Below are 19,038 nucleotides of genomic sequence, written 5' to 3'. Positions count from 1 at the left end.
TTTATAGTGTGTATTTAAGTTTATATATATTCAGGTATATATTGAGATATTCAGAATGAGTAGGAGGACATTTAAAATTTGTATGTTTCATAAAAATTGTTTTACTAATTAAATTGAAAAGGTGCTTCGAGTGTTTGATTCCGTACTACTGCTTATGATTTGATTGATAATTAATTTGATAATTTTAAGATTTAATAAATAGTCATGTATTTAAATTTTATAAATTACAAGCGAGAATATTTATAAAAATACGTTTTCATGGCGAATTGGCTCCACCGTGCGACGCTGAAAGCTTTTAAGCAAACGATCGGGGGCTTCGGCATGGTAGAAATAACTGTAAGGTACTCTTGTCGGGAGCCAAATCGTTCGGGCTCGGTCCGCTAAGGGTCAGTGTTTCTGAGCTAATGACTTTTTGTTTAGCATTAACCCTTTTATGTTTAGCAAGGCAAACAATATGGGAGAGGATTCTAGGCTGCAGCCTGAGCGAAAAATAAAAAATTATACACGAAGTTTTGCTTATTCCAATATGACGTGCCATTTAAAACCCCATGCACCGCATTAGGGCTAGACCATGGTAGAATTATACAAGGTAGTCTCGTCGGCTGCAAAATCGTTCGGGTTTTTTCCCCTATCGACCCGAACCCATAGGAAAACACTCTCTCTCTCGCTCTAATTGTAGTGTCGATAGGGGAAAAAAAAAGCCGACGAGACTACCTTGTACTTATTATACCATGGGCTAGACAACATACTCTCCTACTGTTTCTGTCTTGTTGTGATTGGTAAGGGACTGACGGACCCGACGAGACTATCTTGTGCCTATGCTACCACGGCTGAAGCTCGGATCGCGATTTAGAGCCGGGCTTTAAGCCAGAGTTTCAGTTGGTCTTCAGCCCCAAAGGCTAGAGGTTCGCAAATCGAGGATCGGTCCGCGCTAACATTTCGCTGAGTTTCGCCCGCACATCGGCAGTTCCGTTACGTGAGTGCAGCGCCGTCGTCTGCGTTGCACGGAGCCAAAGATACAAAGCCGAAAGATACAGATACACGGCAACAACATTTCTCGGTTTGTTTTGCGCAACGTTGTTTTTTTTTTTTTACTGTCTGGCCAGCGTGAAAAGCCAGATACAAGATACGAAAAAAGTGCGTATTTGTTGTGATCTGTTTTTGTTTGGTGTGCAAGTGGATTTCTGTTTTGTTTGTTGTGGTTTTTCGAGCTGCATTAATTGCCCTTTGGAGGCTTTTTTTTATATTTGATGTTTTTTATCTGATTTTTTCTAAAGACGGTTTGTAGTGCACGCAGAACAAATATTTTTCTACTTTATGCGTGGACACTTGTTCAATACAAAATATTGTTTGCAAATGCTTCTAAATCTGGTGGTGTGGATATTTACAAATTAATTAATGATTAATTGTTTGATTATTTCGAAAGATCGACAATTAGTTTCGCAAAACAAAATACAGTTTTTATGATTTGAATGCAAATGTTTTGTAAGGGTTTTGTAAAATTGTCAATGATACATAACATTAAATTTCTGAACAAATCCTTTTGATTGAAAATCACCTAATCGACTCATGAAATGTATACCGATTCATGATCGATGTTACTGCTTATATCTATTTACATCTATTATATTAAATATTTAAGTTGATATAAAGTTGATAAAAATAGGGAATGGTTTAAAAATGCACAGCTGACTAGAGTCTTTGCGATACTTAATTATAAGTTTTTTGATAGGGTGTTAAAGAACTCACTAAATAGATAGTAAAAACATATTTTTTTTTGGTGTCCCTCTGCTCTTAACGTTGCCTTTGTTGCAGTGGCCAACTCGTAAATCCGTCAATACTAAATGTCAGAACGACGTGAACCTTAAGGGGGGTCATTGCAAAGGCCACGGAAAATAAAGAGAAATTGTTTGCAGTGTAACGCCGCTGCTGCTGCTGCTGCTGCTGCTGCCGTGGTGAAGCGCAACTTTCACGCGCTTCAGGTGAAAACCGTGAGCCGGGTTCGAAATGAGCGAAATGAAGAAGAAGTTGAGGCCGAAGCCTCGCAGCAGCCGAACCCACATAATTTGTTGTTATTTTTTGTGCTTTTATCATTATTATTGTTATTGTTGTTGCCGCTGGTGGCTTCGTTTTTCCCCACATTCGCATTGTTTTACTTGGTTTTGTTTTTTTCTTTTTAAGTGCTTTACTTTGTGATTTCGGCTACTGTTTTTGTGTCAGTCGCAGTTTTGCGAAACTATTTCAGAAATGCATATTTCTTGCGGCTCAAATGTGTCCAACTGACTGAGTTATGTGCATAAAATGAAGTGCATTAAAGTGCCCGGGAGCGGTTTTCCACCATTTTCTGTTTTCTGTTCGAGCGGAGTGCGTCGCCTCGCCTGCACTTCTTGCATCCAGTTTGTTTGGTTTTTTCTGCTGGCTGGGCATTCAGTATTCAGTATTATGCATGTTTCGATTAAACTTGTTTGTAGAGGCATCAACATCAACACCTGCCCCCCAGCAGATCAGAAAAAACTAAAAATCATGCTGACATTGACACGAATTGTCGTCGGCAGCAACAACTAAAAAAAAACAAGAAAAAACAAACAACGCACAACAAACAAAAGTCAAATCATACAGTTTAAAGTTGAAATCCAAACAAAACTGCCAACTTCAAATTTATGACTAAGATTTGTTGTGTGCGCTCCACAATTAAAGTGCATAAAATTCCACCAATGTCAGGCGCCAACAACAACGAAATATATTAATTTGGCTTACAAATTTGTTTTTGGTTAATTCAGTGGCACATTGCACCGAAAGAAAACTATGCACAATAATGCTGGCTTGATATTTGAGTGTTTTTATTTTGATTATATACAATTAGCGTTTTGTGCACGTTTGTTTTCTGTGATTTGTATTACCCGTATTTTGTTTGAATAAATCCACAACTCTTTTGATAAGCTTTTGAAATATAATCTTGACTTCAGAGGTGCTCAATGAAGAGCTTGTTTTTTTCCGTGTGTCTATATTGAATTGCATTTGGACTTAAACAAACCGATCGAAGAGCCAGCGAACAATAAACTCTGCTTGATTGTTGGTTGTTGATTGGCTTTGCTGGCTGGCTGGCTGGTTACCATCAGTTTGGGCCGACTTGCCCGAGGAACAAGGTCGTTTACCACGCACATTATCAGATGCAAATGGGCATTATGTCTGCTAAATGCTGGAAAATACCTCAAATTATTCAAGAGCAATTTGTTGAATTACGAGCATGTTTGCATTCAATGCGCTTTCGATGCCGCTCACTATTTTATTTCACATTTGTTTTTTTGTCTATTACCCAAAGTTCCCGGTAAAGAAATTATAATTGCTTGGAAAAGAGACCATAAAAAGCGGCGCAAGCAAATTAAATTTCTTTTGTTCTTGACAAAGCGAGGCGAGGCGGCCTGTCATTAAAAGAACAATTATTTTTAATCTGTCGTGTTAATTGTGCTCGTCGTTACGTTGGCCAAGAGAGCGGAAAGCCAAAGATAGGTCAGAGCTCTAGATTTTCCAGCTTAGATTCTGTGGAGATTCGGTCTTGCTTTTAAAACAAACTGATACTGCTGGGAGTCTCATGTTTACTAAACCAATTCATATATGCTATATGCTGCTTATTTGAAGTCTAAGAATTTGTTACCTAATCCAAGCACACTCTCTTGTTACCGAAGCACAACACATCCTTCCAGCACTTATTTTGCCTTGCACAAATGTATCTGTCTGAACGAGTATTTCTTTAACGGTCGAGATATTCTTGTGGTTCTGCCTGCTCTCTATTTAATCATCTCTTTGTCATTGGGTAACTGGGCCAGAAGGTTTCGTAAGACGAGAAATGAAAGAGTGCCTGATTGGGTCAACCCGTTCCATGAACCATAACCGGCAACTTGATGCTGTCGCCGGGAAGTGAATGACAAAAGAGTTGGTATTTGGACTCGGGCTCTGATTCCGATTCCGATTCGGAAAGCGGAGTGGATGGAGTGGAGTGGAGTGGCGTTCCCGAAAACTGTGTCACGTTCCTAGTCCATTGCATGCGTGTTATTGTGCTGGCTGGCTGGCTGGCTGGCTGGCACTCCACCGTTGCATCCAGTTGATTTATGGAATATTGTTTATGCGAGTATGTTCTGCATCGCCAATGAGGATTGCGTGGCCCACGAAAAGTTCTGTGTTTCGGGAGCCGCAAAGGCACCTCGAAAACGATCATAAATAGCCGCCACTAATTGCCTGCAGCTGTGCTGAAAAGTTGCACTGGCAGAAATAGTTTGACACTACCCACATTATGTCATGCTGATCTGGCGAAAATCTGTGCATCGTTTAAGACTTTAAATATTTTTTCTTTATTACATGTGACGTGACATGGAACTATAATTTTCAAAAATGTAACTTACAAAAATACATTTCTCAAATGTTTTCCTTTTTGTTTACATTATGCTCAATTGTGTTCAGTGTGATTATATTTTTTTGTTACTCTGTAACTTTCAGCATTGGGTTGAAAAGCCCCAAAGACGCGAGCGGAAACTTTATGCTTAGCTGGTTTTCGTTATATTTTCTTGCCCCAGCTTTGGCTGTTAACTCGAATCGGATCGGCTTCCTCCCTTTTTTTTTTAAGTTGCTGGGTGCGTCGTAACAAACAGGAAACTATTTCAAGCTGCCGTGCGAAAATTGGCTAAGGAAACTTTGTACGTATTTTGGGTTTTCCTTGCTTCTGTTTAATGTGCAATCAGACATCGGCCATCGGTGGCAAGTTCGTTGCCTAAGTCTTTCGTTTGGCAAGTGGCATTTTGCCCGAAATTCGAAATGAGACCGACGAAACAGGAATACCCTGTTCAAAACCGATTTTATTGGCCAAAATTTGATTAGTGCCATTTGCGAACATGTCTAATAACATCTTAAGATCGAGAAGCACCATTAAATTTAAGCGATCTAACTTGGATTAATCGCCGCAATTACTGCGCCTAATCGAAAGCGCACCCGAAATTCAAATTGCTCTCTAGTCTGTACTCGTTCGATTAACCTCCTTTGCGAACTCAGGCTGGGAACCTATAAATCATTTTGGATTTCTTCATCATCTGTTCGATTTGTCGGCGCAATTTACCGCCTTTGGATGGAGTGTATAGCAGTAGCAATAATAATAAAAGTTTTAGCCATCGCACCGAGGTTTCTTGTTTCGTTTGACATGGGCCCAAACCGTCTGTCTGTCTGTCTGAAAGTCTATGGCTTGACAAATCAATCAAGTCGCTTCATGCGGATTTCGATTGCACAAAGACAAAAGGCGAAGACAATGCGTCGGTTTTGTTTCTGTTGCTGTTGCTGTTACTGTTACTGTCTGCCATTTGGCAATGCCTAGTGGCCATTTCCATTTCCATTGTCCGCCATTCGCTTGGCTCACGTCCAGAGCTTAATGAGACATTCCCATTCCGACGGACGGACAAACGGACGGACAAAACGGACAAGCGGACGGACAGAAGGTAGAAAAACGCCGTGCTGCCAGCTACGAACTGCACTTTTCTTTGGCACGGTTCGGTTTTCTCAATCGCCTCGCAGACTTTCCCAGCCAGTTCTCAGTTCGTCTCACTTTTTCCCATTCAAATGGTACCTACACGCAGAAAAACCAATTGCTGTATACATCATTTAACATATAATTAATACTTATAATCCCCCAATATCATCAGTTAATCTGAATTTGAGTCTGTGTTCCTTGGCTTTAAAGGAGAATCTAAAATGAAATCTCATTTTGAATGGTACATTCAGTGCTTCCACTCCAAAGTACTTGCATCTTTTCTCCATGTGCAGAGATTACTGGCACTCGTTCTTCGTAATGAGCCAAATTAGCCGGCAAACGCGAAAATGAGCTGCGGAAAGCGTCAGAGCCGCCAAATTGGGTTAATCTATTTGAAAGTGGAAGCGCTGGCCGCAGCGCCACCGACAAGTCAACTATATACACCTATACCAAAACGAAAATAAAAATAAAAACAAAAATAAAAACAAAAACAAAAACATAAAAATCAGCATCTGATGGAAGCCATGCGAAAGTCGCCTAAGAAGCACTATTCTGTGCGTTACTTTCCATTTTGATGGCGCATTTCGAGCTGGGATCGAAATGAAGATGTTTAGATGTCTGTCTTCGCTTTCTCGACATCTTCACCTGTCAACTGTCTTCGTTCTTTAACGGTACTCGCCTTTTAATTTGGCTTTTCATCGCACCCATCAACCATCAACCATCAACCATCAACCATCGGATGTTCACACGATGCGATATAAAGAAAGGGCCGCCGGTTGAATATAATGGTGTGTTGACATCCGTTCGGATCGGTGGGGTATACATAGCTGATGAAGGTGATCGGTTTAGTCACGGAACGTTGAGGAAATCATTATTAGCAGGATGCGACAAACTCAAAGAAAAACTGTCGCTTAATAGAGTCACTTCGAAATAATTACTTTCACAGTTTAAGAAATTATGATATAATTGAGTGTGGTTTTAGCTTGATCAAAAAAACATGCAGAGCTGAAAGCCTTTCAATACGATTTGCGTATTAAATTGAGGAAAATCAATAGCAACAAATTACAATGTTTACTTGGGATGCAGTTACTTCCATTGAATAACAAGAAATTGGTTGCACATTCATTGAATGAACGCATTGTGCAACAAAATGCCAAGGAAATAAATGCCAACATCTAATCGAAAGTATGTGTTCTAGTCATAGTCATAGTCATAGTCAGAGCTTCTAATACATTAATTTTGAAACCGATTTCTTGGAATTGGAGTTAGTGCTTTAGCATATTTGTGGTTTCTCCTAATTTTTATGGACTTCCAAGTATTTATAAATATGTATTTGTTTTAATAAAATCATTTGATTATGAAAACTTAACATGAGGTTTGCATTTGATTGATTTTATAACTTAAATCAACATACATTTGATGTTTTTTTCATTGCCTTTAGAAACGTGATTATTAAATCTTTGGCTTAGACTAAATGCGTGAGTCACAAAAAAAATGTTGCTTTAATTATTTCAAAACATTCGAAAGGCTTAGACAATTTAATCTAGTTAACTTTAATGAAATTGTAATGGTTTTTTAATTTGTATAATATTATTTGTTGCTTGTAAACCGTTCTTTCTCTCTCTTTTTCGATGCAATTTCAATAGTGCACTCATTGTCTGCTAAACCGATGACAAAATACTCGTATTTCGTGGGCGGTCAATTTGCAGAGGTACGAAGTTGCACAATCCCTGGTATTTGGATGCTAATTGATCGATCACGTCGCCCGCCCAACGAAAGTGAAATGTTGTTGATTGAAGACCGCGTTTGTTAATCGATAGGGGAAACATTTGAAGTGCGGTTTCGGATTCCGCTTCAGTTTCAGTTTCAGTTTCTGTCACAGCTTCAGTTTGAGTTTGGGTTTCAGTTTCAGTTCCAGTTTGTGTTTTTGTGGCCAAGAGGTTTTCACTTTCGTTTATCACATCTTCGCCTGAGTCACCGCTCCCCACCGCTCCCCACCGCTCCCCGTGCAATTTGGGGCCGCCGAGTGAATTGGCCAAAAGTCAACAAACGCCGACGGCTCTTCGCTTTGTCTGCCTGTTGACCCAAATGTGCGAGGCGGCCAAAAGCCGTCGGGCGGGATTTGGCGGCCAGAATGCTCGGCAGTCAAGTGTAAGGTCAATAAACTGGCGACGCAGTTGCAAGACTCATGGGGCACGAGGCTCGAGGCACGAGGCACGAGCCACCAGACCATCGGGCAGTCGCACATGCGCAACATCCTGTTCGGGAGGCACTGCAACCGGCCTATTATACAATGGCCAACGGCTACACGGAGCGAAAAATCGAAGCCCCAATTGGGAGTTCAGTGGTCTCTTTTACCCACAGTTCCCTATTTCTCAGAAAAAATATTGCAAAATGTTGGGAGTTTTATTTTACCTTATATACTTTATATTTTGAAAAGGTAAAATTCCAACTAAAATAAATAAAATTAAACATATGACGTTTATGTACATTTTCATCTAAAAATAATAGTAAATAAAAAAAGGTGAGGTGCTCTAAGGTTTTTTTTATTAAAGGTCTCAGCACTTACGGTTGATTAATTTTATTTAAATTAGGTAGCAGGAAAAACGTTTTATTTCATAACATTTTAATAGATTTTAATAGTTAGGTATTTAAAAACATTCGCCTTAGATGAACAGAAAATATTATTCTTATATGTAGTAGTTAGTTATGATAGTTAGTAAGTTATCTTAATGGCTTCTTAATTCAATTGATTTGGTTGGCTTTCACAGTCTAAATTTGTGTCTCAATGCATCAGTCATGTTTATATTATGTACATTTCTATATCAGTATGATGTGTTCCGAATTTTGTATTTAAAATGTATATAGTCGTAACGGGCGAAAATATTTTCATGTATGATAAGGTCTTTTGTGATTCAGTTTATTGCCGTGTGCAGCGAAACATTTTGACTCATGTGGGCTTGCCTCCTCTGATTGCAGACGACCGAACGCCAGCCATCAATCGGGCCATCAATCAGTCAATGCCGCTTGTCGCAAATTGGAGCTGGAGTCGCAGCCGCTCTCCCTTCTCGGAGAAAGCCAAAGTCGCAGTTCCAGTGGCAGTCCCAGTGGCAGTGGCAGTTGCAGTTGCAAAGAGTCGTCGCAGTGCAACCTGAAACCTGGACAGTGGATCAGAGAAGCGCGATCCGAAGTTCCCAGCGGAGTTTTTGCGGTGCTGTCTGTCTGCCTTTTGGCTAAGTCAGTCAGTGAGTCAGAGACTCGAACTTGTAGTCAACGCTATAGTCACGACTCCACCACCACCACCACAACCACAATCACAACCACATTTATATCCACATCCACATCCATATCCACGACGTCTTCGCTTTGGCTTCGCTTTTTGCTGCTGTCGCCCGGCAGGTTCACAAATAAGTGAAAGTGAATTTGTTTATTGTGTATTTTTCTATTACCAAAGCGAAAGAGACGCATAACACCAACACCAAGAGGCAGCCAGCATCCACATCTAACTTGGCAACTGCAGTTCCATTTACCAGATTGCCGCTTCGATCGATGAAGATCGTTGTGGAGAGGCCAGAACCTCAATTGAAATCAGCATGTTGGGCGCCGGCTGCGTACTTCTGCTGGTGCTGATATGCCACACGGAAAATGGTGAGTAGAGTATCCGCCCCGTGGGCTCCTCCATTAACTAATTGCCAGCCGGCGGCGCGAGGCATTAACTAATTCACTGAGTGCTCGACTTGTATTTGCTTTTAACGAGTGCCTCCTCCACACACATATATGCTATATATCCGTATGCCTTTATGTAGTCGGGTAAGTGGGTGGTGCGGTGATTGTGTCAATTGAGAAGACGATCAGCGCACCACTTCGCCGCGGTGATTGCACAATGGTCCAGAGAGCAGCCTTTTCTCGGAGCATACAAACATAAGTGCGGTGTTTGCACAGCGAAAAATAATGTTCAATGTAGGTCAATACTTTGGATTTGGCCTTATCATTTTGACCTTATCATAGCTTCTACTTGGGAGATAAAATGCAAGTCTGAGAAAGGTTTCCTGAAAGCTAAAGTTTCTTTTGATTACGGAAACATTATAAAAGTCATCAAATTAATTGTAATTTTGCAATTTATTTCTTGTCCCGATTTTTATTACCTTTCGCTTAAAGGCGTTTCAATAAAAATACTTTTAAAGGTAGTCAATAGTTGGTTAACTTGTTATTTAAAACTCATTCTTGCTGATGGCTAAGCATAAAATTGTATTGATATGTTGTGGAGTTAAGCAATTCGTGAAGTCAATCGATTGTCAGCTAAATTTCTGATTGTGTTGTGTTTTCAAGTTTCAAGTTGAAATACCAATATATTAATATATATTTTTAAAGTTTTTTCAACACCTTTTCTTATTCGATAAGGAAAGAACTTGCCGCACTATGGTATAGTTAATAATGACTTAAATTGGTTGGATTCCAATGCTTAATTTATTTAAGCACTGATTATGAAACGCAGTCAAAAAATAAAATTGCAAAATTATTAATACCATTATCAACTGCTATCATTGAACAATAAAATTGATGTGCTTTTAGTATATTTTATATATTTATTGTCTTTTGTGTTAAGTAACAACCGTCTTTTTTCTGTGTACAATTACATGAATACAAGTGTCTGATTGTCTGTTTTGTGAAGGTAAAACCAATAAAGCTAAGAGCGGCCAAGATTAGTTTACCCTTGAGATGAACCATGAGTTAAGCTGAGGATCTCGGTTGCTTTTTAATATTTATGTGTATTAATTATAATGCATTTACATGTCTCAAAGATCAATCACTGAGAATACAATAATAATAATAATCCTTGCATTATTTAAGTAACATCATAGATTTAGTCAGCAGATATTAAAACTTGAAAATGTAAGCTCGTATTTAATTGTACTTTTTTTTTTTATCAAAACTAAAGAATCCAATTATAGTGCGTCTCAGCGCACATAAAAATTTCTTTGGTATCTTTATGGCCTGCAAGCACTTTAAAGTATAGTTTTCGGAATATCTTTTTCCATAGATATATCACACTATTTCCCAACTCGCTGCTTTCCTGGACACTAGAAGCTCGTCAAACGGATGACGCGTGTTGACAATTTTAGGCTGCGGGCTTGGCAATTGCTTTTAGTTTTGGTTACAAGTCGGCTTTTAGGTATAAAGAAATTTTAAAAACACAATCACGCTTCGGCGATTTATCATACACGCGGATGGCGGAGTTATGTCATCCGCATGCCGTGCGTTTCGAATTGTTTGAGTTGCGAAGTGCACGAGGAAAACGTAAAACGGAAAATTAAAATTAAAATTAAAATAATTCACGCGTTGTCATTGGAAAGAAATTTCAAATAGTTGTCACTGCCGATCTGCTTGGGCAAGGGGTGTTACACCGAACACATTATATCAAATTATTCGTTTTGATTACCAGGGAAATAGAAATAGGCTTGACCGGTTAGAAAACTGGGAAATGTGATTAGCTTTCAAATTGAAAAAATAAGGGATAATACTGTTTTCAATATCAAAATGCGGAAAATATTAAACACTGTCATATTTTTTTTAAATGGTTTGTTGGCTTTGGGAACGCGTTTTGTAAAGAAATAAACGGTTAACGATTGGTTTTAAGGTTTGCTGATAAACAAATAAATAATTAAATAAAAAATTAATGGTATACTATTAAGGAAAGTTCTGTTTAAAGAGATTTTTGCAACCACAATATTTTATTTCCTTCATAAAGATACACAATTTAGATCGTAATTGCGTTCAATTTATTTACAAGCATATGACTACCAAAATCTTAGATACTGATGCCAATTATGCATGTGGTTTATGTGATAGCTGACACTTTTAAATTTATAAGCTAATTAACGATACCAAAGAGTCGCACATGCATATCTAGAATTAAATTGTTTCTGCTTTGCTGTGAGGTTTACGCGGTTGATTGATTTTTAAAAAGAAATATCTGAGAGGCGTATTCACCAACTCGGAATCTCCGAAATCGAATTAAATCCAATGAATCTGGCGGAGAACGTGCTTGCCATGCAGAGAACCGTGTTTACTGAACTTACAGTCGACTCTCATTAATTCAAACCTGCGATAATTCGAACCTCTCTATAATTCAAAGTTATCTCGAGGTCCCTACGAAATCTCTTTATATTTCGAACTAAATCAGTACATTTTCATACACTTGGTAATTCAAACGAAAAAATCATTGATATTTAACAAAACCACGTGTTAATTCGAACTCATCAGCGTCTAACACTCGACAATTCAAAGTTGCAGAAAAAAAAGTCGGAAATTTTGCGACAAGTTCAAACTTGCCTTTGTTTTTGTTTTGATTATGTAGTTTTTGACGCACACACTTCTTACGAATTGGTTTGTGTAGTTATTCAGTTACTGTTACTCTTTCGTTGGTATGCATATTAGAAGTTAGTGTTAGCTATGAGCCCTAGAAAGTATAACGAACCTTTGGCAGAGGTGTAAGTTAAGGAAGCAAGATCCTCATTTGATACCTTACAAAACTTTTGTCTACAAAACGAAAGTGATGAAAAAGTATTTCAGGCACTTTTTCTCTTTAAAAAAGTTATTGAGCAGTTTTAGCAGGAGAATTGTGCTTTAAAGCAAACCAGTTTAACAAAGTTCTTTCGAAAGATTAATTAATTCACATTACGAATACATGTACGTACACGAATGTACCTCTTAATTCTTATCATTTTTATATTAATAAATAAACATTAACCAACACTTAATAATTCGAAGGTTTATTTATTTTCTCTCGCAAATTTCGAACCATTTGATATTTCAAACACTCGATAATTCGAAATATTTCAAGAGTCCCTCCAGTTTCGAATTAACGAGAGTCGACTGTATTTGATTTTTATACGAGCATACCACCCAGTCACACTCGCCTATTCTGTATTTCTGGATATTTATAGCTCCCGCCCAGGAAGTGGCAACTAAGACCGCGGCGCCCTCGGCTTCCGAATTCGCGAAACTATCGCAGGCGGTCCAGGACTCACTGGTGGAGTTCGAGACGCGTCAGCGGGAGCGATTGCACCAGGGACACCGATCCCGCAGGGCGGTGAAGCGGGTCTGCTATGGGGAACTGGGATGCTTCGAGGACTCCGGCCCTTTTGCCTACCTGGAGATGCTGCCCTCGCCCCCGGAGGAGATCAACACCAAGTTCTACTTCTACTCCACGCGCCAACGCTCCGATCGTCCGCTCATGGAGCTCTCCTTTCTGAACATGACGAACGCTTTTCGCGGGAAAAGGGAGACGGACCTGCCATTCACCACCAGTTCGCCAGAGAACAGTGGCAGGTCATCGTCGTCCTCGCCCACCACGAACTCCACCTTCAGCACTGAGCGTCCAGGGGGCGGGCAAAGGAAATCCTCGCCCTCGATCGATGACCTCGAGGGTTTCGACGAGCTGTCCGTGCGGGTTATCGTCCATGGTTTTGGATCGGCCTGCCCGCACGTGTGGATCTACGAGATGAAGACAGCTCTCATGGCGGTGGTGAGTAGTGGTTACAGGCCGCACTTGCATACTATCCTCCTTTATCGGCACATCTCTTTCAGGAGGACTGCATCGTGATCTGTGTGGACTGGGAGAACGGAGCCACCTTTCCCAACTACGTGAGAGCGGCGGCCAACACCCGTTTGGTGGGCAAGCAGCTGGCCATGTTGCTGAGGAACCTGCAGCAGTACAAGGGTCTCGACCTCATGCGCACCCACGTCATTGGCTTCTCACTGGGAGCCCATGTGTCCGGGTTCGCTGGCGCTGAGCTGCCAGGTCTTTCGCGGATTACTGGCCTGGATCCGGCGGGTCCGCTCTTCGAGGCCCAGCACCCGAAGGTGCGGCTGGACAGCAGCGATGCTGAGTTCGTGGACGTGATCCACTCGAACGGCGAGAACCTGATCCTGGGGGGTCTGGGCTCCTGGCAGCCCATGGGCCACGTGGACTACTATCCGAACGGCGGACGCGTGCAAACGGGCTGCTCGAATCTTTTCGTCGGCGCTGTCACTGATTTCATATGGTGTAAGTTCTGCTTGCGTATTCCAATCTTGTTTATTTGTAGTAAAAGGTTTAGCCGGCACTTTACTCAGCAGCTAGAATGGGTTGAGAATTATACAGTTGCAGAGAAGAAAGAATCCGAACATTTTTAGTGTTTGTTCTAGGCTGCTTAATAATTTCTATAAATTGATTTAAGGATATTTATTAGTTTGTCCGTTTTTCGTTTGTAGGTCGTCCTAATTAGAATTCAAATACGACCCCTTTTAACCTTATTTAAATTATTCAAGTAGGCTTGTACACTTTTATTTGAGGAGTGCACTTATCTCTAACTGATGTTGTTACACCTTAACAAAGATTTGTATTAAATTGACTGATGCTCCCCCTACAGCTGCCCAGGCTGCGGAGGATGAGGAGGGTCGTTCGCTGTGCAATCACAGACGGGCCTACAAGTTCTTCATTGACTCGGTGGCACCACGATGCTTGTTCCCCGCCTTCCCCTGCGGCAACTACGACGACTTCCTCAAAGGACGGTGCTTCCCGTGCGCCCAGGACGACGAGGACCTGGCTGAAGGCGTTCCCAGGTGCGGCAACATGGGCTACTACGCCGATCGATCGACCGGAAGAGGACAGCTGTACTTGCTCACCCGCGAGGAGGAGCCCTTCTGCGCCCACCAGTTCCAGCTGCAGATCTTCAACTCCTTCAACGACCTGCCACTGCGCACCATCGGTCGTCTGGAGGCGATTCTCGAGGGGGACGGCGGTCTCAACGAGACCTTCGAGATATCCGAGTGAGTACGAAATCGAAATCGAAATCGAATTCAGAGTGGGAGTGGGAGTGGTCAAAGAACTATCCTACAACAAGAGTTTCAGATGTGATTATGTTGTTTTATACAATCCAATATAATGTACAACTAGATCGACTAATGTTCCCTTTTAACGGAATGATTACATTTTGGTTCTTAAAATTGTCTTGTATTTCATTTCAAAATATCGAAAACATTTTATTATTGCTTTCAAAATACCACAATTCAAATTGATTTTAGATTTGCGCTTTCAACAAAAATATATTAGAGTGTAGATCTTAAATATCGGCCGACCTTTAAAATAAAATCTGTTCCGTTCGGAATGTATTTCGGTTTAAATTTTATTTACAACTAATTTGTGTGTTTAATGTTTTGTTTGTGCTATTCGATTCAACGTGTTTTCAAATTAACGTGTCTAAGTTTAATTAAATTTAATAGTAGAATCTGAAACTCTTCCAAACTTTAAATTATCCTGTAATATTATATTATACTTTAAAACACAACCCATGTACATTTATTTGTGTTATTCAAAAAGGTACTTATTTGTTTCTTACTATTGAGATGGAGTATATCAAGTATATCCAACGGCATTTCCTGACTAGCGATCCTTTTCCTCTTTGTTCCTCTTTCCAGGAAGGACGATGCGGAGTTCTTCGCCGGGGACATCGTGTCGAAGATCATCGTGCCGCACCCCGCCCTGGGATTCCCCACCACGCTGAGCCTGCACTACAAGTCGTACAGCGGGTGGCTAAGCAAGGGGCTGCCCCACTGGGACATCGACAAGGTGGTGCTCACGGACAGCTTCGGCCGGAGCCACTCCCTCTGTCGTCCCTCCACGAAGCTGAGCAGCGGCAGTCCGGTGCGCCTGCGCCTCCAGGCGGGCAACTGCGAGCTGGACAACCAGGAGGACTACGGAGCATATACCACCCAACCCCCGTCCGGCAGTCCCGTTTCCGTTTCCGTTTCCATTTCCGTTCCCGTTCCCAATTCGAATTCCAATTTGAATCCCAATCCCACCCTGAACCCCACCGAGGTGCCCGACTCCAGCGTGCAGGAGTCATCGGTGGACGGGGTGGAGAGCGCCAAGCAGCGCAAGGACATCTTCAACCTGGGCACCAGCTTCAAGTTGGCCCGCAACCAGACCTATCCGCTGGACCAGGGCGACGAGCTGCCCTGGCAGCCGATCCTGGTGGGCAACTCGCTGGACAACGAGACCGCCGAGGCGGCGGAGTCCAGTCGCAGTCTCTCGGACTCGGTGGCCGGCGAGATCTTCGAGCCGGTGCTCAAGGATCGCCGGCTGGCCGTCAACCGGGGAAGGAACCTGCAGGACTACGCCACCACCGACAGTCCGGAGATCGTGGAGCCGGTCCTCAAGGCCACCACGCCACGTGTCAAGCAGGGCAAGGATCTTGATCTCACCGAGGCGGAGGTGGTGGCCGGATTGGCCTCGTCAACGCTCAGTGGCTCTGGTGCGTCGCGTACTCCGCCCAAGGCGATGACGCAGGTGGGGACGGGTCGGTCACCGGATCCGGATGAGCCGCAGACCGTCCAGCTCTTGCCTTTCCGGCTGGGCGAACTCCTCCAGCGGGCGGAGCGGTACGCCCGCGAGACGCTCCTGCCGCTCATCTCCGTGCAGGCGCCGCGCTTCTTCGGCTTCAATGTGACGCCCCACGATCGCGATTCGGTGCGACTCGGGGAGTCCCGCAAGCCGCGCTACATTCCGCGCTACGAGGAGTCCGCCTTCCTCAACACCAGCTCCCCGAGGCGGCGATCCCAGAAGGCCGCCCGCCGCTCGGCGGTGCAGCAGCGCAATCTCTTCCGGCTGATGCGATCCCGATCACGCCAGCAGCAGGAGTCGGATGAGGGGGGGAGGGGGTGGAGGGTGTGGAGGAGACTGGGGAGCAGCTGGAGCAAAAGAATGAGGTCAACTACTACACGAATGTCCTGCAGGCCGAGTCTCGTTCAATGCGACCCGAGGCACCGGAGTACAGACCCGTGTTCATCGATCTGCCCACCTACAGGCCGAAAACCTCCTCTGTTTCCACATCGGCATCCGTAGCTGCTTCCGCTTCCGCTTCCGCTTCCGCATCCACATCCTCTTCCACTTCCGCTGCGGCTGGTGTTTCCGTTTCCGTTTCGAGGGCCCGGAGACGCGGCAGATCCCCAAAGCTGATTCCCTGATACAACCAGCTGAGCAGGCTGTCCCGCCATCGGGGATGAACACTTTGTGATATGCACACCAGATCGTGGCTATGGCACAGCTCCGCACTCCGGAACCCCATTCACCGCCCCCTCCATCAGCGCTACCCCCATCCTCACACTGTAAATATCCGAATCGAGCGAGCAGAGATCGACTTTGAAATGGAATTTCAAGTCGCGGTCCGTTGCCTATGATAAGATGTCGAATGTAAGAATTTAAATGTGAGAAACTTAGTCGATAAGATAAAACCTACAGTCGAAGCTTTCGACTTTAAGATACCACAACCAGACGTTTGCCTTTTTATATTTGGAAGAAGGTGGTATGCAAGAAATATTCGATTCTAAATACCAACAACCAGTTATTGTTATTGAATATATTTAATACGTTGTTTATAAAAAAAAACAAGAATCATCCAGACGAGTGATTAACTACAGCCTTCACTGTATTAAGTTAAAAATCGTATTTTGTTCTATCTAAGTAACCTTACCATCATTTTGAATACGAGATCCTGGAAAGTCTTACAGTAAGGATATTGGGATTGAAAGTTCAGATACAAGAGATAAATACGCAGGGTCTAACAACGAGCCGATAAATTCTTGGAAATTAGGAATTTAATAGAACACCGTTTTGGATTAATGATAAAAATCTTGTAATAAATACAGAGCGGGAGGTTTTTTGAAAACTGTATACGTCCACATTAACCACCACAATCCCTAGGATCTCTTTTTTGACTTAAGTTATAAAACCCAAAAGAATAGACCCAAAGGGTCTGCAAGGGTATAATAAGAGGTCTGATAAATATGTGTCAAACAAATTTGGTTAAGGAATCCTAAGGGCAACGCAAACTGCCTGATAGGAAGTATTCGCTTTGATGAAACATCAAAAAGGAAAAGAAACGGTGATATATTGTATTTTAAAGAAGATCCTAGCGCCCAAGCAGCGTATTGAAACATAGCGTCAAAGTTTTTCCTCGTCAGTAAAGATTTATAGTTTATAATATTGTTCTGCAAACACACATTGAAATTTAAAGTTAGCGATTTGTGGACGTTTTACCATTTTAATAAATTTAACCAATTCCAATATTCTTGATCATCGAGCTGCAAGATCTCAGTTCATACGAAAAGACCGTCCGACGTCTGATCAAGAATACTTATACCGAAAGTGCTTGTTTCTTTCTGTAACATACTTTTTGGCAAATTCAAAAGATCTATCCATTCTACGAGTAATGGGTAAAAAGTTAAGTGCCACCTTACCTATTCGTACAATCGACTGCTTGCGAATGCATTCAACTGTAAACAGCGATCCACTGCTTGCAGAACTGCTGTTAACTGTTAGTTTAGTTTACATACACTGCTTTTACTTACTTGAAATCAGAAAAAATAACAAGTGGTGGTCTTCTTAATTTTCTTTTAGCATAATTTATTTTATATACTTTTCATTTAATTTGTTTTATGTTCATAAAGTAACATGTGTCTGCCTCTGTCTGTGTGTTTGTGTGTGTGTGTATATGTTTGTGTGTGTGTTGAGCATGTGTGTGTGGCTTGGTTTCATATATTTTATTATTCGCTTTAATTTGTTCGTTTGTAAGCTGATTTGATTTGAGATCCAATCTGGTTTGTTTTAATTTACAATGATTGTAAAAATTGATTTTAGGCATTCACTTCCTTGGTTTGGAGTTAAGGTTTCATTCCTTGCTTTAAATTTATCGAAAGTCAAACGGTAGATTTTGTGCTTGCTCGCCTTGTTTGTTTGTTTTGTTTTGTTTTGTTTTGTTTTATTTTGTTTTGTTTTGTTCTGTTTGTTTGTTGCTTATTGTAGTTTTGGTGTTGTTTCTCCTTGTGTGTTTGTTCTGTTTTGGGTTGCTTTTGTTTTGCTTCCTAGCTGTGTATGTGTTTTTATCGTTATCTGTTTTGGTTTCGCTTTCTTGTATTTAATATATAATAATCATTTTTTCTTTGGTTTTTGGTTTAACTATTTATAAAACATTTCATTTTAGAATCTTAACAATATATATATATATACATATATAAATCATTTATATACATATATATATATATTTTATAATTGCTGCGGCGTTTTTCTGTTATAGTTTTATTTACTTAAGTGTTATTTATGTATAAGTTTAATATGTAAATTTGTTTAGCTTTAATTCATAAGTAGTTTTTCCATATGCCCATCTCTGCTGTTGTTGCTTTTTGTTTTATTATTATTGTTGTACGCATAATTTACATGGAGTGACTACCACATTTGCAATGCTAACTCTCTTTCCCAGCTCAACTTTCTCTACTTAGCTTCTGTCCCTACTTTCCTACTCTCCCTACTCCCCTTGCTCCTTTGGTTCTATATCTCCTGCCTCCTACTTGATCTGGGCCTAATACGTTGCTCTCTGTGTGTGTGGGTGTGGTATTATCTAGGCATAGTTATCATAATTTTACTTGCATTGACTTTTATTGTTGTATTTCGCATGCTTGAGCTAAATATATTCTTTTGGTAGTTG

General features: G+C 41.4%; 1 protein-coding gene across 1 annotated transcript; it reads left to right on the top strand.

The window, feature by feature from the left end:
* Positions 1–892: 892 nt before the first annotated feature.
* LOC108091100 lies at positions 893–16,843 on the top strand. Its single transcript, XM_017190120.2, is given in 7 exon segments — positions 893–1,060; positions 8,492–9,160; positions 12,460–13,040; positions 13,103–13,562; positions 13,927–14,326; positions 14,975–16,226; positions 16,229–16,843. Coding segments are annotated over 6 exon segments (3,042 nt in total). The 5' UTR covers positions 893–1,060; positions 8,492–9,105; the 3' UTR covers positions 16,523–16,843.
* The last annotated feature ends 2,195 nt before the right edge of the window (positions 16,844–19,038 follow it).

This window comes from Drosophila ficusphila, unplaced genomic scaffold (assembly GCF_018152265.1).
Source record: "Drosophila ficusphila isolate 14025-0441.05 unplaced genomic scaffold, ASM1815226v1 contig_198, whole genome shotgun sequence".
Lineage (NCBI taxonomy): Eukaryota > Metazoa > Arthropoda > Insecta > Diptera > Drosophilidae > Drosophila > Drosophila ficusphila.
This window is presented reverse-complemented; position numbering and strand designations above follow the sequence as displayed.